The 27,851-nt window shown below is 39.9% G+C and overlaps 1 protein-coding gene across 6 annotated transcripts in view; it reads right to left on the bottom strand.

Annotated features, from left to right (window-relative positions):
* Positions 1-1,736: 1,736 nt before the first annotated feature.
* The window catches only part of LIFR (LIF receptor subunit alpha), an 85,856-nt gene continuing 59,741 nt past the window's right edge, over positions 1,737-27,851 (bottom strand). For all 6 annotated transcript variants that reach the window (XM_059492686.1, XM_059492684.1, XM_059492687.1 and 3 more), the window contains 13 exons: positions 26,222-26,351; positions 24,287-24,450; positions 22,515-22,660; positions 20,061-20,226; positions 19,836-19,906; positions 19,185-19,398; positions 15,759-15,938; positions 14,029-14,130; positions 12,312-12,479; positions 11,505-11,666; positions 10,410-10,503; positions 9,790-9,868; positions 1,737-9,119 (listed from right to left, as the gene is read on the bottom strand). In XM_059492686.1, the coding sequence (XP_059348669.1) occupies positions 8,481-9,119; positions 9,790-9,868; positions 10,410-10,503; positions 11,505-11,666; positions 12,312-12,479; positions 14,029-14,130; positions 15,759-15,938; positions 19,185-19,398; positions 19,836-19,906; positions 20,061-20,226; positions 22,515-22,660; positions 24,287-24,450; positions 26,222-26,351 (2,315 nt within the window). In that variant the 3' untranslated portion in view covers positions 1,737-8,480. The remainder of the gene's footprint in view (positions 9,120-9,789; positions 9,869-10,409; positions 10,504-11,504; positions 11,667-12,311; positions 12,480-14,028; positions 14,131-15,758; positions 15,939-19,184; positions 19,399-19,835; positions 19,907-20,060; positions 20,227-22,514; positions 22,661-24,286; positions 24,451-26,221; positions 26,352-27,851) is intronic.

The raw sequence follows: 27,851 nt of genomic DNA, 5'->3' as shown, positions 1-27,851 counted from the left end.
GGCAGCCTACATAATCACTTTTTGTGGACATGGCAGAATTTTCCTAAATTTTTCTGTCTTTTGAAAACATGGGAAGAGCAATATCTAATATTTTCTTTACCGTTTCACTTGCTTCCATTTTTTTTCCCTCTCTACAATTTTTAGTTTTGGTGTCAGCAAAGCAGAATTTGAAAATGGAATCACCCATTTATAATCATGTTTAGGCAGCTTTCATTTGAACGGATTGTTTTTACCATAATACAGATTTCTTTTAATGGGTAACAAATGTTTCATACAGAGGGACTTTAAGCTTTATTTGTGTATTGAGAGAAGCTTTTGGTGGTTGCAGATCCAGGGGAATGTGTACTTTGATGCCACATTGGGAGCAACCAGCACTGGCAGCAAAGGGAGAGTCAAACAGAAGATAAGATTGTGTGCTGGAACCAGGCAGAAAACATGGATGGTCTGACCCCCTCTCTCCACTCTCATTGTGATGGTGACATATGGGACAGTTCATGGTCCCTGCAAAAACCTCCTGTGTTCATGGTCCTCTGCTGCTGCTGCTGTGTGTCTCCATGATGATTGTATCTACTCATTCCAGCTGCCCAGGAGCAGTGTTAAATATACAGCCCAGCTGGGTTAACCTGGTTTTGCCAAGCATTGAATTAGCTATATCTGATCAAGTGCAATATCTTCAGAAGATGTTGCAAAGCCATCATCCTGTTAATTCTTTCACACTTGAGACACAGATGGAGCGAGTCCTGTCTGGAGGTCTTCCCTGGTGTCCCTGCTCTGATCAGAGCAGTAGCAGGGCTGGAGAGGGCAGCTGTGGGTTTCACTTTTGGAACAATCAAACTTCCCTCATTCCCACAGCTCCAAGTGCCTTTTCAGAGCAGCACTCTTCAGTCCCACTAAAAGAGCTGAATCCCCCATCTCCCCAGCGCTCAGAGGAGTTCCCACACCCTGCCCAGTTGCTGTCATATCCAAATGCACCAATCTGCTGTTGTGAGGCAAGGAATTGACTCTGACTTTCAAGGATGCCTCCAAAGAGACAGAGAGAGCACAATGCTACCATGCCACGATGGTTATTTTGTGACGTGCTGTGGTGCAGGACCTGTCATTACGCACATTGCTAGGCTCAGGTGTCCTTCCCAAGTAAAGGTGCTGTGGGTTGGATGAGCCACAAAATTCTTTGGCTGTCACAAAGATACATCACAAATGACAAGCCATCATAAATGGCCTCAAACATAAGGCCCATCACCATTAGCTGGTCATCTCAGTTCCGCTAAAGCATGCTGAGAAAGTGTTCTACACCACCCAAACCAACCCCAGAAACAGCCTGGGCCCTTCATCCTGCCACTCCATCCCAGCACAGGGATGTCCCCCATACGGAGTCTGCAGGGGCTGATGTCTGCACACCCCCAGCCCAGGTGTGCAGGGGGATCACACACCAAACCCCAGCTCTGTTAGAGCCACAAGCCAAGGAGGACACAGGTAAGTGACCTGGACTTTTTCCTGTCCCTGCATTGTACACCAAGAACAGGAGGGCTTCAGTGGCCCCTGGAAATAGTAGGGCCTGTTGTGCTGAGGAGTATTTGTTACTATCCACTCTGCCTATCAGGAAGCCAAGGCTGTGCTTGCTAGATCCTGTGGTTGTTTACTCTGGCATAAAATTCAAATAACTCTGTTTGTACTGGGGCATAAGCAGAAATTAACTCTTAAAAAATAAACGGGAAAGCAAAGAATATGAAGACATATAAGAGTGTAAGAAAATATATTTATTAAATTTCATGGCAATACTATGGCAAAATTGTTAAACACATGCTTACTTTTAGACACCCAAGCAATACAACAGGAGTTACATCAAGCAAGCAAACTAGGTTTAAAATGTATGCAAAGTTGTATCTTAGTGTTAGGTTAGTCTTAAATGTCAACTGCCACACTGAAATAGTATATCCCCAACATGATCCCATGCTTCCTTTTTTAAGCATGCATTTGTTTAACTGCTTAGCTGATAAATTTTCATATTGATACACTTTGTTGAATCAGTATTTTACTTGGCATGCTACAGCTTTATTAAAGTGCCTTGTGATGATTTTGCTAAAATTGTGAAAGAAGTAATTTTTCAATAGCAGACTTGGAAGCTGGAAAATTTCAGTATCATTCAGCAACAAAAATATGCTGAATGAGTTATTAGATTTAGTGTGTTATGAAGACTATTTTTTGAGCTCAATCTACTGATTTATTCTCAACATTAACTTCTATAGATGACTATGTCAAATTGGCAAACAATATTTTCACTAGTATTAAACAAAAGTCCATTAAAATCTTCATAAAAACAGAACATAAAAAACATCTCTAAGCAAATTATTTATGCTGTAAAAAATATGGTATAAAAAGAGCTAAAAAAAACATTGAACCTATTCACAGTATATGTTTAAAGTTACAGCATTATAGTACAATGTTGTGTGTTTTTTTCAGGTGACCTGTATGATTCCACCAGTTCTGATATTTTGTGTGCCACAACAGGCTCAAAGTTCAAATTGCTGTTACCTTCAAGTAGGGTTTCAGATATGATGATTCAGTTGTCTTCTCTTTTTGTTATCCCCAGCTTTACAGACTTTTGACATGGTATCAAAACGTAAAATGTTTCCAAAGCCGTTTTTGAACCACATTTAAAAAACATGGACAGAGTGTCATTCAAGAATTCTTTTTTTATTGTGTTACTACTAAAGGGTGTGACCTTTCTATTTTACTTTGCCCTGCTCGAGCTACTAATTTTTAAAGTTTTCTTAATCCACGTAATGAAAAGGTGAAATTTTCACTTTTTGCTTTGTTCCTGGGTTAGTTTTACTCACTACCTTTTGCACAACATGAGACCAAGTGAGCTGCAAAGGTTTTGACCCTTCTAGTGGAAGTTGTCCATAAATCTCCACTGAAGCTTGCTTTCAGTCAAAATGCAGATTTGGGACTGTCCTAGAGATTTTGTTAGGTATCAAATTGAAAACCAAGGATTTCATCTGCTCTGGTGCACCACAAAGTCACCTGGACAGTGCTGTCACAGAAGAGAGTGAGACTGGAGAGGGATTAACCCCATCCTCTCATGAAACACCCTGCCATTAGACCACCTCACCTGCACGGGCAGGCTGAGCCCCTGCCCTCCAAAACCCAGAATTCCTCTTGAGGTTTTTTTTGTTTCAGTTGTAAAAGCAGAAGGAATTAATAGATGTTTTTGTGGGGGAGAAGTATTGTCATGCACACTGGGACAACTTATAAAGTTACAGAAAGCCTGCCAATATCATCTGAGGTTTGTTTGTATAACATGCTAAAAGGAAACAAACACTGGTTATCTGAGAAGCACTGGGAAAAATCCAGAGTTATATAAATGAGGGAGGGGAAAGAAAATTGTGGTGGAAGAAACTATTTTACAGCTCCTAACAAGATATCTAAGACAGTCTTAAACTGGAATAAAGGGAATAAAACACTTAAAACACTTGTAAATCCTTGTCTAGTATTCGGGGTCTGGGACTGTGTTTCCAGGCTGGCTAAGGAACAGACAAGGGGAAAAAACCAACAAATACTGCCAACAGCATCTTTGAGCCTCATCCACAGAGGGCACCATTTAATGCAAGCACCAAAAGTGTTGCAAAGTGTGTTGGGAGGAGCACAAGACAGCAGGTGCTTCCTCCAGACAAAACTGTCTCAGAAGGTATATATTCATGTACAGGACTCCAAAAAAATCATTTTGGCAATTGTAAGCCGACTTCCTCTGCCCTATGCACGTAGGCACATGATGATGCAAGCACATGTGTGCGTAAAGGGTTAGGACTTAGTGTTATAAATATTAAATGCCATTTGCACTGAAGTCTTCATCAAAGTCTGTGGCAGAATATAAGATGCTATTTACATGGGAAGCTCTCCACAGATTTATGGTACACAGAGCCTTGTTAGCAATCTCATTCTTTAAATGTTACATTTTTCTAATATCTATCAAATTATGTTACTATAGTTCTATCTACTTGTCGGGGTACAAGTATTCTATTTACAAAGCAGTATTTATTTAAAAACAGAGCACACAATTTATCATTGCCTTTTTAGAGTGGTGTCTAATCACCTTCTCTCTCCAGTGCACCCAATCACTTTCCTTTTTGCTCCTATTCATGTTCAACTGAGTGAACTCATGACCACAGGAAACACCACAGCACTCAGCTTTACCCAGCTGAACCTATCAACAACAACATAAAAAGGTGATTTGAAAATGCCTCTTCAGAGCAGCCTAAAGCTTGAGGTCAGCAGGAGTGTGCTGCTGCCACGTTCCTGGCAAAGTCAAGTTCTGGTCCCCCACACAAACCAAGCATGAAGAAACGTGGCAGATCTGCCAATTGTGCCATGACAAGCAGCACAGTGACTGGAAATGGTTTACCCATGAAAGCAGCAACTAGGGATCATAAAGACAGCAAATGTCAGTTATCGGGTTCTAGGTCTGCCTATACTGCCACTGCATAGCAGGGGAGGTAATTCACTGCCTACCTGTAATATTAGCTTGCTATTTTGTTGATATATTAACTAGTAGTTCTGTGAGGTATATCACATGAAGATCTACCATCCCAAAATCTAACACAAACGTGAGATCCCACATCTCGGGCATGTCAAAAAACCGAAAATAATGAATGTGTCAAATAGGAGAGTGCACAACGATACATCAAATGTGACTGATGTTCCACACGTACAGTGAATAGTACAAAAACCCATTACAAAACTTAAATTGTCACATATGACAGGTATGGCTCAAAAATAAAAAGCAGCAGAACCGACGACTTTCTTCAGAAAGCAACTGCTTGGCATTAATACCCTACACCTCAACACTGATCCTGGAGGACTGAAGTTAGGCATGACACAATCCCTTCTGGTCATATCCCTTCTGGAAGTTGTTGGATTTTGCTTTTTGTTTGGTTCTTTTTAATTTTTTTTTAAAGCTGCACTTTCTACTCTTCTAAAAAATGAAGTAAAAAGCAAAAGAACTAAAAATAAATGTTCAATAAAGGGTAAGATTTTTAACAAAGGACGGTAAGGAAATGCTGTTTAAACTTTAGGATTCCTAAGATATTTTTCAGAAAAGAAACTTGTCCGAAGAGGCTCATCAGGAAGCTAGAAGGCACTAGTACAAAGAATCTGATCCCCTCTGAAACTTACAACTGTTATCAAAGCATTTAGAGGCTATGAGAGAGCACCATGCTTTGAAAGAGTATTTGGTTCAAAGACATTGCTAAAGATGCTTCACTGGTTTAACATGGCACTTGGGCTCAGAAAGCAAGTCTGTTCCCTGACTCTCCTGGTCATTCATCCCTACTGCTCCGTGTACCTAGGGGTGGCTGATCACATTAGCACCACCTCTCCCCATGCATCTGAATTCACTGCTGAAGATCTGAGACAGGCATTTGAAAGGCAGCACTGAATAGGCTCAAAGGAAACCACAGAGGTGAAGCAGCTGAGCTTTCAAGTGCTGGAATGACAACTGTTTACTGGCTCATCAGCACTAAGTGACAATGACAGCTACAGATACTGCACACGCTTGTGTCTCTCCCACATCTGCCCCACTCTCCTTACTGAAGCTATTCCTGTTAAACGACCTTTCTGACCCGCATCCTGAAAATCAGAACACCAGGTATATCGTCAAGAATTAGAAAAAACCCCGATATTAATAACTAGGTCAGAGGAAGTTTATAAGATCAACATGGAGGCAGAATATACATTTGTGGAGCCTTTCCTTACCTAATCACTAAGAAATGAAACAATTTAAAATGTTGTTGTCTTTACTGAATAGGAGGAGCAGCACATTGGAAACCTGAGTATGTGATGCATACGTGTAAGTGATTCACCATATGAACACTGACAATGGTCCTGAACTGCTTCCTGTGAGAGCTCTGTGTGTTCTCTGCAGCTGCCTTGATTTCCAGTCTCCAAATTAAAAATTGCCAGTACTCTCAAATAGCAGTTTGATTTTGTTTCTTGCAATACACAGCCATATGAAAAGCACAGTTATTCTTCATGGTCAGCTGTTCTGCTACAGAGGGTTTTTTTTTTTTTCAGTTGGATCACCATGCAATACTGATTGCTCCTCTGTACTGAGAATCTGCTCTATAAAAAGCCCCTAACCACTACCCATACACCCTGTCCATGACATCATCTGCTTTCAATTAAAAGCATATAGCAGCAAAAGCTAAAATCCGTCTTAGGAGATGGACACATTAAGCCAAATCTATACTAGTGAAATGAAATATTCTAAAAAACAATAATTATGAAAAACAGTTGTTACTATTAGGATTTAGCCTCCTCCCAGCTATCAGTCACAAAGGGCTTAACTGCTTCCGTTCACATGTTAATGTTCTAAGTAATATGCTATGACACTTCTCTTGTGCTGATGCTTGGTCACAAATGGACGTCAGCTGCCTGTGTTTCCACTTGCAGCCTGCTAACTCAGAGACTCAACAGATGAAGCCTATGTGCACTTTCTGTCCTTTCAGAGGCACCTTGCACTCTGCCAGACCTGCAGACCAATCTGTTTTTTACTACTTCACAGCTCACTAGTCTGGGAGGCACACACAGGAGGTTGTTACCTATTATGGTAATTATTTAGTGCTTTGCCTTTTTGTCAGTTCTGGAACACCTCTACACATTCCTTCTGTGGAGAAGGCAGAGACATGCCAGCCTCTGAAACTGAAACACCCATTGCTGTGATTAGGTTTAACCTTATGCTTGGTTTTATTTTGATGGCCAGATCATGCTGTTTGGAGACCAAATGTCTGTCAAGTAATCCTCCGGGTCTACTCTCACACCTTTACAACTAGCAGCCTAGACAATTCAGTCTCCTTATCTGTTTTCTTTAGAAAACCATTCCCATGTCTTTTTTATTAAAAAAAAAAAAAAAAAACAAAACGCAAAAACCAAACAGCAATCCAAACCCCAAACAAAGCACAGTAGCTAACGAAATGGAGATTAAAAAAAAATTAGTTAGAACTTTATGGAGACCCTTTTTGATCAAGCTCATCTGATGCCTCCCCACTGTTTTACAGCAAGAAACAGGTAAATTTCTCAAAAGTTTCTCCTGTAAGCTAGTGAAATTCATGTATGCCACAGCCTGAAATTTACACAGTGAAATGTTACAGTTACAGGTGTCTAGAGATGCACATGGGAAAACAAGCATTTTAAAAGATTATTGTTCTAAACACTCCTTTAAGCACACAAATGTACATAATTTAAGCTTTCTTTGCATCACATATCTGGTAAAGGAGAGGTAGAATTAGTGGCACTAGAACCTCCCTGGGTTTCTCCCTGCCACTAGAGAAATCCTACCTTGTACTCCCAGGTAGGATTTGTATAGAAGGTCCTGTTGGGCTGACACATAAGATCAAAGATCAGCCAGGCAGCAGGTAATACAAAGCTAACACAATAAAGATCATCCAAAAAGCAATTTCTCCTCAAGGACCTAGTCCTACTACCTCTAATTTCATGTGCCAAACTGCTTCAGCAGCTAAGGTGAGTAGACAGAGATTTCCCCATGGCTTACATTACTGCATAGTGCAAAGACCGCTAAACACTGAGGGTGAATGGACTACTGTACCACTTCAAAGCAGGAGATCAGGAGCAGAAGCTATGAAATACAAAATGTATTAGTGCAATACATTAGGCAAGATTAACTCTTTAACCAAAAGATTGAAAAAATATAGAGCATTCTAAGGTATTTTTTAAAAAAAGGAAGTTTTAAACTTTATGCAGTTCTTGTTGAGGTTTCAATCAGTGTTACACTTCTTTTCCCCAAGTTTGTACCCCTGAGTCAAACATTTAATAAACATTGTACAGTAGGTACAGAAATTAGTGTCTAGTCAAAAAGCAACAGATTTGAATGGCCATTGCTTTTTAAGTGTTAAACAGTGACAATAACCTTCCATACAGGAGAAGAAAAAAAAATAGCACTCTCATTTGCTCATTGTTTATAACTAGGTAAAAGATCTGAACAGTTTCCAACCACATTGTTTCTGAGTCTTAGGCTGAGATTTGCTATAAATTAAACCTTCAGTAAGGAAATCTCTTGGTGCTGCATCATTTGAGTCTGCACGGTTGAGAACAACTACAACAAAGCAAAGCAATCTTTCCAAGTTATAAATTGCATGAGACCATGTTTATCTTGGAGTACTGTGGGAAGGTAGGCAGAGTTCTTTGACTATAATTATCAGGGGCTGTAAATTCAAAACCCCTTATATCCAATATATTTTACTAGAGTAATAACTAAATTGCTATAATTTTGGCCTCTCAGCCTCTATTACAATGGAATAGTAACACTTTGACTAACTTAAACATGGTAACATTCAGCTCACTAGAACTTCTGCTGACTGTCTCCAAGAATAATTCATGCCTTTTGCAATTTTCTTCTTCCTTTCTTAACAATACCAGGCATAAAAGCTTATTCAGAAGGCAGGTTCACGTGCAGTGAGGACTCACTGTTAATCATTTGGTTTGTTCTGAAAAAAGTGTGTGAAGGACCACCCTGTGTTAACGGGTTTAGGAGAGTCTTCATCATCTTTTGGGGGAAGCAGAAACTGTCGGGAATTAATTGAACATGGGCTCCCAAAAGATGCATTTTCATTGTTGCTTTCAACTGATCCGGGAGAGTCCGGAGTGCCCATGTTCCACGCGTTTGTGTTTGCTTGAGGTCTGTAACCTGCAGTTTTATCCAATTCTTCTTCCACAGGTGAATGGCCCTCTATTTTCAGAGCACTGATAGAGAGTTGCATTTGTGGCTTATAGCCTGCTGTAGTCACTAAGTCTATTTCTGGCTCCTCCTCTGGTTTAATTTGAGGCTGATACATTGACTGGATGTCAATGTAAACCACCTGAGATGACCCCCCAGGTTCATCTGTAGGGGGATTTGAGATCTCCTCTTCAATGATAGGGGGGCAGTAGGAGACAACAACGTGGTTTTCCATTTCTGAGTCAGAGCCATCTTCAGGCACAGTGGTCTCTGCTGCTGGGGACATCATCTCTGTGTCTTCAATCTTTGGAGCTGTGGACTGTGTTTCCACCACTTCAACACTGTTGGGGGTGCATGGGTTCATTTCCAGTGTTTTAAGTGTCTTATTCCCCTGAAATGAGAAAAATGAGAAGGGGGAAACACTAAGCTAAAAGATCTGGAAAACCTGAAAGCAACAAGTTGCTGGAATTACAGCAGTTTGGTGGCTTGTGGGTTGTACTCATCCCATGGCGACTAGTATGATACATTAAAAAGAAAAAAGTGCTTATCATTTTCTGGCTCACATTCCTGTAAATGTTAGAAGTATTTTATGCAAATTAAAGAGACTTGAGATCTTGCAGTATATTTTTAAGAACTTTCTCCAAATCTTGTCTTTGTACAACCCATTTCTGAAGGCTGTTTAAATACTCTGCCCATCTCAACTAATGTATCTACCGGGATAATGGGATATGGCAGATGTCCATACTTCCTGCTTCTTCTAATACTTCAACAAAGATGCCTGTGTTACTCTTGTATTCTTATCAGGTACTGACACTTCTCATTAGCTGGAAGAAGAGAAATGCAACAATCTTTTCCTAGCTCAAACATTGCAATTAACTACATTAACAGCAACAAAGCTCTAGATACAACCTGACAAAAGTTACTCAGTAAATTGGCTTGTTTCCCCCTGCCACTGAGTTTTTTCCTACAATTGGAACAGATGAGTCAAAGTTTGCAAAAGAATTCTTTAACTGGTTTTATCTTTTAGAAGCTTAAAATACTAGATTTAAAATAAGGGTTACCTCACAGATGTTCCTCTGAAACTGCAGTGCCTTACTGTTCTCAGGATTTGGGATTTCTGGATAAAATGTTTCTTTAATCCTTTAAAGAGAAAGAATAAACTATTATAAAGATAGCAAGGCCTGAAACAGATTGTGAATACACAAAAGGAGTCAGGACACTTCCCTTTAACTCAGAATACTGAAGACATCTGGTGCAAAGATTTAGTGTGTTAAACTTTCACTGAGTATAATGGAAAAAACAGCAATCCCATTTTTTTTTAAGTTGGGAATTTAATATGCCACATTTACTAAAAGCTGAAGATGATATGTCTATCTTTGTTTGTAGAGGGCACACAAATTACAGTATGTCGCCAGCTTATTTCCATTTGGGAACTGTTTATAAACGGTGCTCACTGGAACAGAGGCTCCTGCAAAAGCTTTTTGCATTCCTCCCTCTGCCCTCTCTCCAGCTCAGTTTCTCCCTCACTTTCCACACGGTGTTTTTGCCACCCACCTTTGAGCAAAGCCCACTGACATCTTTGGGTATAAAGAGAAAACAGGCAGTAACTAAAATCGGGGAAAACCCTAACACAGAAGCAAACACTTCCAGGAAAAGATGAGAACCCGAGGCAGGCAGTTACCATTCCCTCTTTCGGTAGCAGAAGATGCTGGCCAACACTCCAAGCAGCACCACCACTGCAACGGGGATGAGAATTGCAATGATTAATCCTACAGCTGGGGGATAAGAAAAAGAGGAGGCATTAAATATATATCCAATATAATCAGTAAGTTTTATGGCTTTTCTAATATTCCCCCCAATTCAAAGACCATTCCATTAAACTCAGCTAGTGCAGCGGGTCTGCAAACAGTGACCTACACCATCACCCTTCTCCTTTGCTGGAATTCACAAATTCAGTGATAACTACAGGAATCAGCAGATATTTCTCTCTGATTGTTTAATTACAGAAGGCTTCATGTGCAGCACAAGACTCATTGGTACAGTGATTCTGCTCTTTTTAAGCACTTGCATTGCATTTTCATGCTACCTGAGCTGGCCAAGTTTCTGGTAATGGCTCTTCCAGGCCAACAACTAATTGCATAAACAGCATTGTCTTTTATATGTTTTACAATGCTTCCAATCCCTGAGCTTTAGCTCCAATAGATCTCCACCGCCTTCTTCTATTGATATTAAATGCTTCAAGCTTGATTTTAATGTTGCACCCCAATGTTTAGTCCTCCATGGGAAATACTTTTTTTCTCTTATTTTCTAAAGTCCATCTCTTTCTTGTAATTGTCTTTTTGGGTTTACTTCTGTTAAGGGATCAGTAAAACTGAATTCAAAGCAGAGAAGCATCTGTTTTCAACTTTAAAACTGATCGATATTTCCACAATGTCTTTCTTCCCACCATGTATTAGCAGATATTCATAATGAGAAACCTGACAAAAACAACTGGCTGTCTGAGAAAACTAAGCTCAGACTCTACTATATTTAGTAGTAGGTTAGAAGTTATTTTTTATGCATACATTACTATGAACTACAAAGTAGCTATAATAGAAAAGGATCTTTCCCTCACTCTGAACTGAGGGTATTTTTGTATTTATAAATAACCAACTAAATAAAGGTAAAAATTAGACTGTACGCCCAAACCTACAGGACCAGAATAAACCAACAAAATAAGCTCAGCTTTATATACATTGTACAGCCCATGTGCTAAAGACAGGGATAATCAACTTACAGTCTTCCTTTGTCACCACATAGAGGCTGTTTGGAGGGCTCAATCCACCAGCAGTGTAGGCTTGTAGTTCCAGCTGGTAACTCGTTTTGCCTTGAAGATCAAGTATTTTCATAGACTTCTTTGTTAAGTCAGTGATGTTGTTAACTTTAAGTTCTGGATTCCCTGTTTGTTTGGAAGCAGTAAGAAAAGCATAACTTCATAAAAAAGGATTCAAAAAGACAAACTCAGCTTTAGCAAAACTGTCTTGAAGTGAGCAGATGAAACCAGAAGAACAGTCTGTGTAAAGAAAACTGAAATAAAGAACCCTAGCAATGCTGCTTGCTTACACAGCACCAAGCAGCATAGGAGTGTGGTGCTGCTGCTGCTGCAGATTGACTACATTTCCTTACCCTCCTGAGTGTCCTCTTATGAATGCCAGTCAGGCTTCAGTCCTGACAGGACAGGCACTGGAAGAATGTTAAATTTATTTAAACCTATTAAATATAGCCTTGTAACCTCCCAACCTCATCTCCCCAGGGTATCTGAGCACAGGACAGCATGACACATTGCCACTTAGTCACTGCATTACTTTATGGCCTCAGTGAGACAGGGTTTTCTCCAACTTTTGCTTTATATTAGAAAACAACTGGGGTAATCACACAAAGGCATTTTAAATGCCTTTGTCACATATCAGGAGCAAATTATAACAGTGAGTAATGCAACTGAATTATTATTAAAGCATCTTTTGTATTAAAGTGAACTTAAATTATTAAAAAATAAAAAGGAACAATGTAAGCGAGGAAGTTGCAATCCACACAATTAACTTACCTGATTCTGAAAGTCTAGGCTTTAAAGCATCTTTTTCACCTTTTGCAAAGGAAAGAAGATATCCTTTTAGAAATCCTCGGCATTCTTCAATAGGAATGTCTTCCCACTTTACCAAGATAGAATCTGAAGAAGTTTCTTCAACAATAAAATTTGGTGCAGTTTTTGGAGCTGTAGAGAGAGTTATGAAGGAAAAAAACAGTGAGAAATTGCCTTATTACAAAATGCTGAAACTATGTAAGTATTCAAATCAGTTTTATTTTGGAGCTAGCATTTTCCAACCTTTTCCTCAAGACTCCTCACTGTAAAAGTACATGTGAAAGACTTAGCAGGAGTCTACAAAAATACAGCAATATTGGACTAATTGTTAATCATTACTGCAGTATTAGATACTAAGCGGTGCTAGAGGAAAAATTTCTCTTCGGTCAGTCGTCTTACAGACCCATTCCCTTCTTCCTGCAACAAAACCCTAAAGATTGTATAAACATTCAGAGGACACGTTAGCTTTTACAGGCTTTAACTCATAACAAAAAAAAAAAAAAAAAAAAAAAAAAAAAAAAAAAACTACACAATTTTACCAGAACTACTCTTAGCAGTTTACACAAGTTATTATGTATTATATATTATTATTCCAATACCTGAGGCCTACTGAAAGTGTTACAGCAGATAATGTATACAGCCATGTATAATGTCAGGACATTTGGCTTTAAACCACCATGGCTAAACTCATGTTTAAGAATGCATCCATTTTTCTCTTGATGGTTATCTGTCCAAAGGCAAATCTGAAGTTTAGAATGAATCTATGCTCTTGTGCATTTCTCAGTTCCTAATAAGTTTCCTCTGCATGCTCAACGCATTATTAGTCCCTCAAAGTCTTTATATCTTGAAAGCTTCTGTTTCATCTGTTCATAACACACATGGAAAACTCTTCTGGGAAACCTTTCAGAATTTTTGGAGAAATACAAATGGCTGACAATTGAGTTTCTGGTAAAATTGCCTTAACCTCACCTTCAACCTTAGCAATGAAGTAAACAACACCATTTCCAAGGACTCAGATTATGTCAGCAGTTCAGTTTTCTAGGCAAACTATTTTAGCAGAAAACACATTAAACTTCAAAGTGAAATCGGTGCTGTAGTTACAATACAATACAGCTATGGTGTTAAAGGCTAAAGTCATGTCCAGACACCTGGGAACAGAAAGCATTCAGACACTAATGCATCTTCAGGCCAGCAAAGCTCAGCACTGGGTCAAACCCCAGTTACCCAGACAGGGTTGGTGTGGGACAGAATACAATTCTCAAAGTGGTTGTGCTCTAGGATCTAGTTTGGATCTATGAAGTGCTTTCATTTCAACACAGAAATGTTATAGACACTTTTTACATTTTTTGAGCTATACTAAATGCGCTTAGAAGTTGGACTTGATGAATCAGAAAAGTTGCCTCTTCTTGTGTAGAAGGGACCACAGCCATGTGGTTCAAATAATGGCTGTGAATTGCTGCGACACTGTGCCACCACACAAGCTGGAGAACACAGGGTTATTGCATATGCTTGGAACTGCAAGCGGCTGGAGAAATGTGTTACAGTTGTACACAGAGAACAAACAGAAGTCAGCAGTACTGCATGGAGATTCTGGTCTCAGCCTCCTACCAACACTGAGCTAAAAAATAGACACAGACTAAGTTCACTTTTCAGAGATCCTGAATGATAAAAGTGCACTCACGCAGCTCTTTCATATACCCAGTTATGTTTTTCAACAACTGATATCCCATGGATTTGCAGCCATACAGAGAAAAGTTGTATCTCACGCCAGGTTTGAAGAGAGCTGCAAGAGAAAACTGCTGTAAGAATATTTCACTTCAGAAGAATGAGGCTTTCAGATTTCACATGATGCAGATATATACTTATAAATATAAATATATAAATAGTTATAAATATATAAATATTAAAAAACTACAAAGTATAATGGTATAAATACCATTCCTGCTTGTATTTCTACAAAAGCTATGCCATCAGATGTGGTTTAGAAGGAGTAACCAAATCTAGCTCCCAGAGAAAGCTTAGTACTAAACAGAGAAGATTCAAAACAAGCTACTCAAATTGCATAAATTGCCCTTTCCATGGGGAAACACAAATTGAAGTTACCAGAAATAATCCCCTTCCTTTCCTCCCACAGCAGCCATCTGCCTCTTCAGAAATACAAATGCATTTGGAAATAACCAGGCTCACTGGAGCAACAGTACAAAAGATATGCAGAAAACTCTCAGAAGTGACAGTGAAACAACTTAGCAACAAACTTCAGTCCTGAACTGACTTTAAAAAACACAGATAGTCATCATATTTATGCTTCCCATGTCTTTGGTGGGAGCACAGATATTTGATGCTATAATGTGTAAATAATTTACCACTTTCTGGGATTTTCTCAAGTTGGGGCTGTACACTGCTTTCAAGACTTTTTCTAAACAAGATACCACTGTGAAACTACACAGAAGTCAATTGGGTTTTGCAAGAGTTCAGGTCCAGCCTGAGGGATTCTCCTCACAGGACTAAGAGCAGAGGTGGATTTGCCAGCTTAAGCCCAGCCCTAGCAGCTGGATAACTCATAAAAGAGTCACATGCTGCAAGAAGCATCCCAGTGAAGAGCTCAGGAGTAAAGCAGTGCATCACAGACACTGTATTGTCTGCTTAAAAAAAAGAAATCTCTAGCTAGCACAAACAGAAACAACATGGACACAGTGTTGTAATTACAGACAGAAAAACATATTGCCCCCATTCTTCCAGGTCTCAATCCCCCCTCCTATGTACACAGCTCCAAGTTGTTTCCTTGAATGGAGACTTTAATACTAAATGCTTCTAAAAGGCAAATATATACCCTTACAGAAAGCAGAGAAAAAAATCCCACATCTTTAATGGGTTCTCTCTTTCCTCTTCTGCTGCTACTAGTCCCACCACAGCTGAATTTCATTTCCCTGATCTGCCCACCAGCATCTAGAGACCTGGAATGTGCCCTGTTCCAGGAAATTTCAATAGTTGACAGCAAGCCAACACATGGAGGTCACACTTAAAAAAAATTTGCCTCATGTAAAAACAACGGATTAGTCTTCTCCCATCCTGAGCAGCACTGTTTATGCTTGGAATCCAAATAAAACCCCTAACCCTAGATTAACCATTATGCATTAGGCTGAGTTAGGAAATTTTGGCGTACAGCTAGAAGAGGTAATTTCAAAACAGTTAATAAACACGGGATAATAAAAGTTAAATCAAGACTGATATTTGGATTTGGCAAGACTGTGTAAGAAATTAAAATAAACACAGTACCAAGAAGAAATTCATTTATTTACAGAAGTACACAGGAATCAAACAATCTGCAACCCATAGCTTCATGCTGCTCTCATTCCACTTGCTGCTCAGGGTCTCAACCAGAAAGACTCACAAGAAAGTATTCTGACTTACCAGATTTTATCACTGCATTGGTTGTATTTGAAGGAAACTTCTGCCAGTCCACACTACAGGGTTCAGACCCAGATGAATGACACCATTTTACTATGTAGCCACACGTCATGTTGGGGTAAGAATCCCAAGAAATATTAATTCCGTTGCCCATTGCCACGGCCTGATCTGTTGTGACATTGTCTGCAACAAAGATGACACAAAAATCTATCAAAGAGCAGACACTTATCTAAAGCCCAAGATGAAAGAAAGCCTTCCAGCCACAGCACAATGGCTTTATAAACAGCAGTCCTTTCTAGGGGCAGTCATTTCTAGGAACGAGAGGCATGAGTGAACTCAGAATTTGAAGCAGTACATTCAGCTGAGCTTTCTGGAGTGCTCACAATCAGACATAGCCTCCAGCAAATCCCTCAGCCAGCGTTAAGTGCAATGAAGAGAAATGCAGCAGCTCAGGACTGGCTTAAAAAGCACTTTTTCAAGGTAAGGATTTACAGCAGATGTCAGGTTCAAATATGAATTGACACCAATCTGGCAGGAGCCTCCAGCTATAAATTCCTGCTGTCATTTCATCAAATGGTTTGCTTTGTGTTTCTTTCAAAGTGTCTTTCTGTCACCCGCCCAACCACAGACAACCATTTTTCATGAAGAATCAACAGCAATAATCATGTCCCTGGTGAACTTTATGGAGGCTTCAGTCTACCAAGGGTAAATTATACAAGAAAGGAAAAAAGAAATGTTTTGCCTATAGTCTGTTTTTCTTGTTTCTGATTATCAAAGATCTAGCTGCTCTGGTGAAGTGATCAGATCTGGGAACAGCTTCTGATTCCTGCAGCTGCCTTCCATGGCTGTCCATCACATGGGACCCCGCAGAGCTAAGGGATGGTTTCCAAAGGCCACCACAAAAGGGGTGGCCCCATGACAGATCTGCAAAAACAATCTCAGGGTTTCAGTTTTCCTTTTTCAGTGTTCTTATTTATGCTCCCCATTGAGTCTATTATTTCATTTTATTAAAGCCATAAACTAGGGAAGGCTGAAGGGCAAGGACAGTTTTCAAGAATTAGTGCTATGAAAACTTTACTCTCACAGATGTGCTGCAAATGTCAAAGAACTGCCTATTTCTAAATAATCTTAGCACACAGTTAAGTGTATAATTGTTTTGTAGCTTGCTCATGGCAAGAAAAAGACATATGAATAATAAAAGCAAATCAACTCCACAAGGGCCTTGATACTTTCCCCAGAAAAACTACTATGCATCCAGTGAAACTATATTTCTGTGATGCTGGAAAAGATCATATTTCTAATTAGCAGACTTTAATTTTTCTATTTACAGAACAGAGTTTTTTACTGGCAGTAATCACATACTGTCTAAAAACCATTTAAATACACACTCCACCTTATTTTCTGAGCTAGATGACTAGAAATTCACCATGGGCAGTACTGCTCATTTTGGTGTATTTACAGCTGCAACTTAGACTATAAGAACAAATAACTACTAGCACTAGAACACTACTGTGTTAGGGGAGCCTGGATCAGCCTCAACTCTCTACAGAGCACTGCTCAAAGACAGTGACAAATTAATTATGGCAGCATATCCTTTGTTTGTGTTTTCAGTTTTCATAAACTCCAGCTTCAGACCCTCTGCTCTCTTATTGACATTAAAAGCACTTACAGACTGCACACAGGAAGCAGCCAGAAAAGATGTCTGGGCAAAAATGTCATCCAGTTCTTTGAATGAGTCATCTTGTATGGCTCCAGTCAGTGACTCAATTCCTATACCAACTCGGGAGCAAATCTTTAATGAGTACAAGTTGGGTGGCACCAAAGGGAGCCTCAGACATCTCAGAGAAAGCTATAAATGAATGCAAAGCTCTAGCTGCCATCAGCTCTCCCACAACACAAACCTATTATAGACTTCTTCGACTTCCAGATCCTGACTCTTTCTCTGCTGAAGGAGAGCTATAAAAGCATTTCAAATCAACTGTCCCATATAGTTACTTTTCCTTCCAATGGGCAGACTAAGAATATACTACCAGGTATTAGCATCAGTGCTGTGACCAGTTCTGGGCTCCTCAGGACAACAGAGACATGGAATTCCTAGCATGGATCCAGTGGAGGGCAACAAAGATGCTTAAGGGAGTGGAGCATCTCTCTTACCAGGGCAGGCTGAGGGAGCTGGGCCTGTTCAGCCTCAACAAGAGCCAGGAGGGGACCTCATCAGTGTCTGTCAAAGCATGCAGGGAGGGGACAGAGGAGGGATCAGGCTCTGATTGGTAGTGCCAAGCAACAGGACAGAAACTGATGCACAGGATCAGGAACATGAGGAAGAACTTTCCTGTGCAGTGACCAGGCACTGGAACAGATTGCCCAGAGAGGTTGTGGAGTCTTCCTTATTGGAGATACCCAAGCACCATCTGGACACAATCCTGTGCCCTGTGCTCTGAGATGGCCCTGCTTGGGTGAGGAGGTTGGACTGTGGGCCCTTCCAACCTGACCTATTCTGTGATTCTTTGTTTTGGAGGAGCACAAGAAACATTGTATTTCACATGGCTATGCTGTACACAGAAACAAACTTGTTTTGTATCTCACTGCGAATCACAGCCAGAACACATTTCTTCCCATGAGAGATGGCCAAGTCTTACCAGAACCTGAGTTGCCAGAGAACCAACTGTGACACCTGTTCCCCAGGTGGGCACGGAGAAGCAGACCCATGAATGCTCCTGGCAAACAAGTGCAGACAGGCCTTGCTGTGTGAATCTGCTCTCCCTGCAGAGCATCAGCCAGATATGGAGCTAAAGGTTTGGCGTGCAGAGAAGCGTGGACTCGCAATAACTGCTCTGCAATATTATCTACTCTGCAAGCTCAGTGTTAAGAGCAGAAAACCATTATCAGGCTCAGCTATTTCTGTTTACAAAGCCCTCAGCAAGAGCAGCAGTGTTTTAATTGAGAAGCTAAAGCCCTACCTCCTTTTCAAATACTGGCTTTCCTAGCACAAGGATGCCAACACTTTACCAACCAGCCCAATTAATATTCTCCTACAGAGCTCTCAGGCATTGAACTGACAATTCTCGCCTTAAAAAGCCACACAACACCTCCAAAACTTCTGAATCTCTTTAGCATGTAACACTTCTCAGTGTCTCAACGAGAACCACACAGGAAAACACTGAGCTCCCTAAATATCAGGGATCCACACCAATGCTTTTGAAAAACGCAATTAGCTCTAAAGACTGCACATTATCATCTTTATTTTATGTAACAAGCACAATTAATTGGTGAGACAGTACTCCAAAAGCAAAGCATTTGTCCTCCCACCCAGAAGACTTGTGTGGGGAAATAAATGCAAACAAACAAAGCATTATTTTTCAATAAACAAACTCTCCTAGATACTCCCCAAGCTTGGAAGGTGTTTAATTCTCAGTTGGGAGCACTCACCACTTGGAAGTTCCATGCTTGTTATCCTTGAAGGGGGAGATGAGCCCGCATGGTTTCTGGCTACAACACTAATTACACAGTCACTTTTTCCAAGTTTTATCTCAGTACTGTTTGAGGGTTCAGTGACTACTTTATGCTCCAGAAGTCTCTCTAGCAGGTGGCAGGACACTTCATGAGACACTATTTTTCCATTGGTTTCAGAAAGGGATAAGGGCTATGAACAGACAAAGAGTGTGTTAAAACCAAAATGCAATATACAGAAGATGACATAGGATAATATAAATTTACTGTTCCTGATCTAGTCTGATGACTGTGTAAGATTATAAGGAAAAAAAGTAACTCAGAGTAATTTGAGAATTAACATGTAAATTTCGAAGTTTTTAATTTTCAACTCAGATGCATTAAACATTTAATTCTTCATGTGAAATGCTTCTCAAAGCAATATTTTAATTATAAAACTTTAATAACATTCTTATTTGGGGAAAAATATTTGTCTCAATAGATGGTTCTATAAAAAGTTAAGAAAAGCAGTCTGGTTTATTGACTATAAACTTTACTAATTTATAAAAGTTTATATATATATAAAAATGTATAAAAGTAAATAGAACACATAAAATATTATGCAATATAACCTTACAAAAAACCATCTACCTTCCAGAAGACTATTACGCTTTCACCAGAAGGACTTCTCTCTCTCCAGATATCCGGTCCTCTTGTAGGAGCTAAAAAAAAAATAAGAGTGGTAGTATTTTTCCCCAGTAGCACAGCAGACAATTTACCATCTATTGAAAAGTTAGGTTTTTTTTAGATGACCAATTTTAAAATACGTATCTTCCCAAGTTCAACATTTTATCATCAAGAGTGAGAGGAACTTACGGGCTTCTGATGTGGTCTGCTCCACCGCCCTGCTCCAGTCACTCCACCTCCAGAAGTGGTCAGCGGCCGAGCAGCGCACCCGGAGCTGGTATTTGGTGTCAGGGCGCAGAGCATTCAGCTGAGCTGTGTAAGTTGAAGATTTCCGCCCAGGCACGGAGACATTGTGCTGTTCAAAATTTACAGAAATTGACATGATACGTGAATCTTTTTTTCTCCTAAATTACACTGCTAGTCAACACCTAAAAAAGCGATGGTTTTTGTCCCCCAAAAATACTGACAGTGTCAAAGCTGCAGTCAAGCTCAATGAAGAAAATAGTGGGAAAAAAATGCAGTCACCCTGAACAAAAACTTCAGAGATCCACCAAAATAAAGTTCTATACAGTAATTGAAGCATACAGTAACGTGCAAAAAGGAGCAGCAACATGGACGATTCTTCACCTCTGCACACAGCAGCAGGTGGTTGTTACCCATCTATCCCATTCAGTCCCCCTCTCTCCCATTTGCATCAAAACTGCTCACATGGGGCAGGCCAGAATTCTGGTGTTCAGAACCCACACTCCCACTGAACACATGCACATCTTGTGGGGACACAGGCCTTTTTCCTATAAGACATGCACAGAAGTTCACTAAAGACAGTCTGCTTGAGCAGGATGTTCATCATGCAGTCTGCTGCCTTCATTTTTCCTTCAGAAGACATTATCCAGGTCCTACCCAGGCAATCTCAGTTCAGAGTTCTTATGACAGGACTAGTGTCTCCTATTATTCTTAAAGTAGTGTGAGTCTAGAGAGCCATTTCAATTTCACAATTAAAGAAATCCTAAGCCCAGGAATATTTTTTACTGATTCTAATTATAACACATGTGCATCACAGCTGCCAAAAACTGGACTCCAAGTGACTTTAAGATGCAACTAATTTTACATTTCTAAAGCCAAATGACAACTTGAAAAATAATAGAAAATCCAAATAACAACTTGAAAAATACTAGAAAAGCCAACAATCTCTCATGCAGATGGAAATGCTTCTGAAAACATCCTCAAAACGCCATGTGAAACCCCATTGCAATTTCACAGCTACTTTTGTGACAGGGAACTCCTGGAGTTTTTTTATTAAGCAACCAGCAACCATATAACAAAGCTATAAAAGCTTTTGCCAAGCTGTTTGCTGCATACAAAATATCTGTGGGTGAGGGCTCTGATACAGGTGAAGGGAATCAAACTGCTGTGGAAGTGTAAGTCCTGACCCTTTTCCACTATCCCAGATGATTGATGCAGTAGCAGAATTCACAAATGAGTCCAGGCCCCAGATTTTGAGCTGTATATTACAAAAATATCTGAGTTCCTTTTGCAGTACCTAATTTCTGGTATTACTTAACACAAGTTATTAGAGATAAAATATAAAAGCTTAAGGCTTCTGCACTTATTAAGTGCTCTGAAAGTATTTAAAAAATACTCTTCGAGAGTGTGCACCCTCTTATTTTGGAGGCATGTACATAATGATTACCTTCAGACTTAGCTGCATAATTTCTGTGCCTTGATTTATGATATTCAAGGATATGCTCAACAGCTGTGCCCAGCTGGCAACTAAGTGCAGAAGATGACAGAATACTGCTAAAAATCAAAGTAGCATTGCAAAAAGAAGCCTCTGAGGTTAATGTGCTCAAATTAAAAATTCAGGCTCCGTGCACCAAGACCTACCTGAAAATCCACAATGTGCCTACTTGAAATGGTCAGAGGTAAGTACACACAAAGAAACTGGGCGTAAATGTCAGGCCAGCTGAAAATGCACTTCTCATTACGCTTCCCCAGTGAGACAGGTCACCCCACACTAACTTCATGCTGCAGAAGTTACTCCAGGTAAACTGGGGTTTACCTACTCATTCATCACATGGGAGAATCTTTCCCTGTCCTGCCTCTGCATCACTGGCATATGAGCAGGTTCAGCAGCTGCCTATTGTGGCCACATGCATGTCAACTGCTGGCAGCAAACAAATGAACTGTTCTCTGAGGGGAAAAAATACAGGGAGAAATTCAGCTGCAGCCTTCAAGATCTGAAACAGCCAGTGTGGGTCAGTCTGCAGGGCAGCAATGCATCCTGGAACAAGAGTGTGTTAATACAGCTTGCACCAGGAAGGACAAAGCACATGGACTGTTACCTAAAAGATCAGCATAAAGCACTATGCACTCCTTTCAAGTACCAAATAACATGGTGCATAATTTGGCTTTTCTCTAGTGTTCAAAACAAAAAAAAGCCCCAACCAACCAAAACAGGCAATAACAGAGATAAGCAGGAATATTTCTTACTTTAGTAAACAACTTCTACACATTACTATGTTAATGACTTAATAAGACTACCAGAATGAAGCTCTTAGTGAGAAATAAATTTGAAATGTGATTAGTTCAGTGAATAAGTTTAGCATTTGTTCAAAAAAATTATCTTTTCAAAGCAATGCTTACCAGTTTTCTCTCAGAGTGAGTACTGCTAATTTCAATTTGACACAGAAGCCTGGTCTCAGCAAAGCTGCCATTTATAAACCAACGCAGTTGGATGCTTGTAGAGTTGTTCCCAGTAATAGTTAACTTTTCTGGAGCTTTCGGATGAACTTAAAAAATAAAGAGAAAAACCTTCAGTTACAAGAAAAAAACCCAATTACTATAGTTCAGAAAAATCTTATTTTAGAAGATCAGAGAGAATCAGAAGGATAAGTTTTCAATCAGCAACTGGGAAAACTGGTGCTGGGAAAGCACCTGCAAGTACTCTCATTCCTGATATCTTCTCAGCTATCAAACACGGAAACAGATTTACTTAAGACTGAGTGTACTGCACACATGATAAGAGTTGAGACACAAAAAACCATTTCTCCTCTTAACTGATTTTATCAAAAGAGTGAACCACCAGCTATTTCAGATGATCACAGGTGATGGATGAAATTTACTGAACTTTGCTCAACTTCTGTGAACTTTTTAAATTAGTACTTAAAATCTGCAAACCAGGAAAAAGGAGGATTCCTAGATGACCCCACCCCAAAATTCCCTTCATAGAATCTTTCAGTAATATTCAGCACTAACATTCACAGCTATCAGAGTAAAAAAATATCTACTGTTGGATTTGGTCCAAATACCTTAAGGAAATATGTACTGTGTTTTGGAAATAACCTGGACAGTGCAGAAAAGAAAGAAAAGGAAACAAATAGGAAACAGCAGCATATCACCTGGGTGTGAAACAGCCCAGTTAATGATTAACAGAAACAAATTATGCTTTTCCCAACTCTGTCAATTGACTCTGACAATTCTAATCTCAGGCTAGTTGAACCAGGACCTGGACAATGAAAAATGTACTATCCTCATATTTAATTCAGTTTTTTGGGGAACAGCAGAATACTGTAACCAATAGGAATCCCTGAAATCTCAGCTGGGACTGTGGAGGAGAAAAGGGTGGTGAAAGCAGTGCTACAGAGATGGTCATCTTCCTTTCCTTTTTTAAACTAAAGGTCTAAATGAGAAAAGTTATTCCTTTCTCCAAACCCTGACAGATGATAATGGCTCTTACCAATAGAAAACAATAGTCCTGATATTACCTTCTGTCTTTCCATGTTACTTTTTTTTATGCTCCAAATCCTGCTGCTGTAAAACTGTGTCATATTTTGTCCTATAAGCGGACACTGAAATACAGGGTAATTTACATACAGGTTCATAAACTTGCACCTAAATTTTAATTGTTGATGGATAATAGAATGTGAAACAAAACATAAACTTGCTCAGAGAAGCTGTGGATGCTTCATCCCTGGAAGTGCTCCAGGCAAGGCTGGAGAGGGCCCTGAGCAACCTGATCCAGTGCGTGGCATCCCTGTCCATGGCCAGAGGTGGGGCATGGAGAGTGTGTGTGCTGTGCTGCAACTAAATGATTCTTAAGGTCCCTTCCAACCCCAGACACTCTGGGATTTCATGATAAACAGCAGCTGTCTAATTATTAGATCACATATTAGAATTTATCACGCAGCAGTCTGTCCAACACGGCAGCACTGCTGTTGCCATCTCCCTGTACAGTTCATCTTTGCCTCATGACATGCTCTGAGTTGTTTTCAAGTTCAAATTATTGAATATGGTAATAATCTAGTGACAATTAAGGACAATAATGAAAAGTATACCATGTCAGAGCTCTTCAAACCCAAAACTAACGAAAAGCATGTAGGAAACATACTTTTCCTTTTGTAAGTCATAAGCCTTACCTCTTTGAGTTATATCAACCAAAAGAGATGACTGTGCTTGCCCAATAGGATTGGAGACACCTAATATGAAATCATAGGTTTTTTGATCAGGCAGTACTGGAAAGCCACAAACATGGTCTCTGTTCACTTCATTGACTTCGCATGAAACATTTTTACCAGATGTTCTACAAAGTAAAGAGAGGAGGGAAAACCTTAGTTTTTGAGTTAATTCCTAGCAACAATCATAAGTCTAGACTGAAAACATGGTACAGAACGATGGGTTCAGTTCACATGGCTTACAGAATGATTTGATTGCAGAGGCATATCTAACCCCACAATGCAGGTTAAAGTGGCATCAGTAATTACTTGCCCTGTTCTCACGTGAAACTCTCCTCTTCCACTAGCATAACATTTCCATTCTCTCACTTCTCAAAAGCCTGGAAAACAGGTAGGTCCTGTAAAACCACCTTACAAGTCACAGCTAAGATTCTGATTGAAAGTATCTTAGTTCAGATCAGCATACATTTGCATTTAAAGAATTTTCTTAATTGCTTTGTGAACTAGTGAGATGCTATACACATTGTTGTTCTATAAGTCCTGTTAAACATGAAGTCAGGTTTGTTATCTAAAATACAACCACTAGTCCCAGCTGTCTTTTAATAAAAAGCAGGAGAGGCAGTCTGTTAACAGACAAGAACAGTGGTGCATCTTTAGTGATAAAATCTAAATTGTGTATCTGTATGTATGTACATATATCTGTTTTAATTACAATCTGTGTAAGCCTCTCATTCAGTAGCACAAGTTTAACCAACTTCTTCTTTCAGGCATTTTTACTGTGTTCTAGCTGAGCTCTGAGCTCCCTCCACACTGTGCTCTATGGTTCAGCATGGGGTGACAATAAGGATGAGAGTATTTATCGCAAAATTCATGATATTAATCTCACAAATTTGGGCTGAGCAAAACAAGACTGGACAACGTTATTACTTATAAGATGAATATGGGCAGTCAGTGACTGAGGCTCCTTTCCTGTGAATATCTGCCCTGTTTTGTCCACCTCTTTGCACCCTACCCAGTGGCTTTTTTAGCACTGGCACTCTAGGCAACATCTGTGACTGTAACTCAAACCTTATTGCCTCCAGCGTGCTTCTAAGCCACCATGAAACTCCATTTCTCGTCATTTTGTGTGACTCAGGCCTCTCCTGGCTTCTTTCCCTGACTGCTCCTTTGGAATGACACAAGAGCCTCCTCTCACCATGGGAATTTTGTTAACTCCTCACTAACTTCTAATCACAACCACCAAGGAAGTGGTTGCACTTTCCAAGTGCTATTCCAATATTTCTTCTTTTTTAAGGCTTTACATGGCCTGGCCTTAAAGACTATGTAGTGGGACACTAGTTGACTCCTTCCCGTGGCTGAAACCAGTGTTATTTGTCCTTTTCAATGTTCTAACATTTACTCTGCTTGCTCTAATTCTTAACAGCAGGAGAACAGATGGAGGCTAACTACTATTTTCCCTAGTGGCATTTGGGAAATGCCCCACGACCTGTCTTACAATTATTTCTCAGTGAACTTCTGTCATCCTGCTTACCAGAAGCTCAGTAAATGTCTGAAATTATCTGAACCAGGTTTCATACAAAAAAAATTAGTGATCGCCTCCTACTATCTCCCTGTATTTTCATACTGGTCTTGACTACATGTTGACAGCAGCCTGATACAGCAAGCCCTTTATCTGATTGTGGGTTCATAATGGTATAAACCTTAGGGAAAGTTATCCTTAATTCCCACTGGAATTTTGCAGAGCTAGACCAAGGTTTTCCAAATCTAGTTTAGGTACAGCTTGCTGAAACTCTTGGAAAGTATTTTAGGCTCTAAATAGGTATGGTACAGTAAGTCCCAGGCAGCAATGGAGGTATTCCAGTTGTATCCTTTTACTCCTTGTAGTGCTGATTATTTTACCTTTCAAATAAACTGTACTTTGTTCTTCGTTCTCCATATAGTCCACTGGGCCTGCCTGGTTTCCAGGTGCATTTTATTATCAGAAAGTTGGGTGTTTCACAGCTGAGGTTTTGGGGAATATCAGGAGCATCTGTAGCAGGAAAGGAAACCAGTTAGCTGATGTTCTGCCATCCTAGTGTGACTTTTGGGTTACTGGCTTCCTGAAGCATTGCTCTTTTGTTTTGCTGGGTCTAGATTGTGTGCTTCAAAAGTACATGGCAATAGATACACCCCAACCACAGAAGTAATATGCTTTTAAAAAATTACAATAAAATAGATGGATAATTATCAGCCCCATCTGACTAACACTTGACTCTAGAATTCTAAGTGGGTGGGTAATCTGGCAAATCTCATGCAAACATGTTCACAAGCTCCAGGCTCTGACCTGGAAGTGTTTCACTGAAACTCTGCCAAGAGTTTTCTGAAATTCTGAGCATCAGTTCAGCTGCTGAGCAATGCAGGAATGCTGCCGGCTGTGCGTCACATTTTCTAACATGCCAGCCCCACCACTGCTTTGAATTCTCCAAACAAGTCGTGTCAAGAAAATAGTCCCTTTAGCATGAATTCCAAACTGAATTTGAAAATTAAAGCAAGCCCTGAATGGCTCATCCTCTTCACCATGGCTTTGGAAGTGTCCATCTTTTCGTTTTAAGCCTTGTTCTTTGTGTTCATATTAGAGCAGCATTGAGTGCCTTGCTGGAAAAGATGGGCAGTGCTCCCAGCAGACCATGCAAACATGGGACTAGGCAGAGCACTTATTTCAGGTCTTGTACACTTCAGGTGTATGAAACTGGAAAAGCATATGCCAAAGGTAGAGCAACAATATCCACATAGAGATATATCCCCTTCTCTCTGCCCTAGAGAAGGGGAGTTAACACACAGTGTTAATTAACAACAGCGGCAGACTTAGCTCAGATTATGAGCAGTGAGCCAGAAAAGAACACCTGTTTTGCTAGACCTAGGCTTAACCAAAGTGTTGTGTATGCATATTTACTTCCTTCACCTTTTCTTCCCCTCATCAGCAAGAGGACCAGAACAAGACCTCTCCCCCACTAAGCAGGTACTACAAAAAGAAACACTGATAAGAAACAGACTTGGCATTCCATCTGTTAAAAAAAAAAAAATTGAAGTAAAATCCTATGGGATTGTCACAGCTTTCATTCTTCATCTATTTACCTGCAAGATTTTCCCACAAAAGCAAATTCTCACAAACAACGTAAAAATGGTATATCACTGAGAAGTAATAAAAGGCTGAATTATGTTTTACATTTCCTAGTGAACCCTTAACAGATCAAGTCAATGACAGGATGGAGACTGGAACACATTTTCAAAATTATTCACATTATTCAAAATTATTCCAGTTTCTCCTGTCCTTTTCCTCAACACCAAGGACCTTAAGCTCAAAGACAGGCATTTGTAATAGGGAATGGGATTCTAATGAGCAGCTCAGGGGGAGCTAGCCTTTCCACAGTGAAATCAAACAAGTACAATCCCCAGTTCAACTTCAAAACTTTTTTCCCCAGGAGGGAAAACCCACAATAGTATTTTTTTCCTAGCAGAACCTTAAGAGTCTCAAAATGATTTTGATTTT

The sequence above is a fragment of the Ammospiza nelsoni genome, chromosome Z, assembly GCF_027579445.1.
Source record: "Ammospiza nelsoni isolate bAmmNel1 chromosome Z, bAmmNel1.pri, whole genome shotgun sequence".
NCBI classification, from domain to species: domain Eukaryota; kingdom Metazoa; phylum Chordata; class Aves; order Passeriformes; family Passerellidae; genus Ammospiza; species Ammospiza nelsoni.
This window is presented reverse-complemented; position numbering and strand designations above follow the sequence as displayed.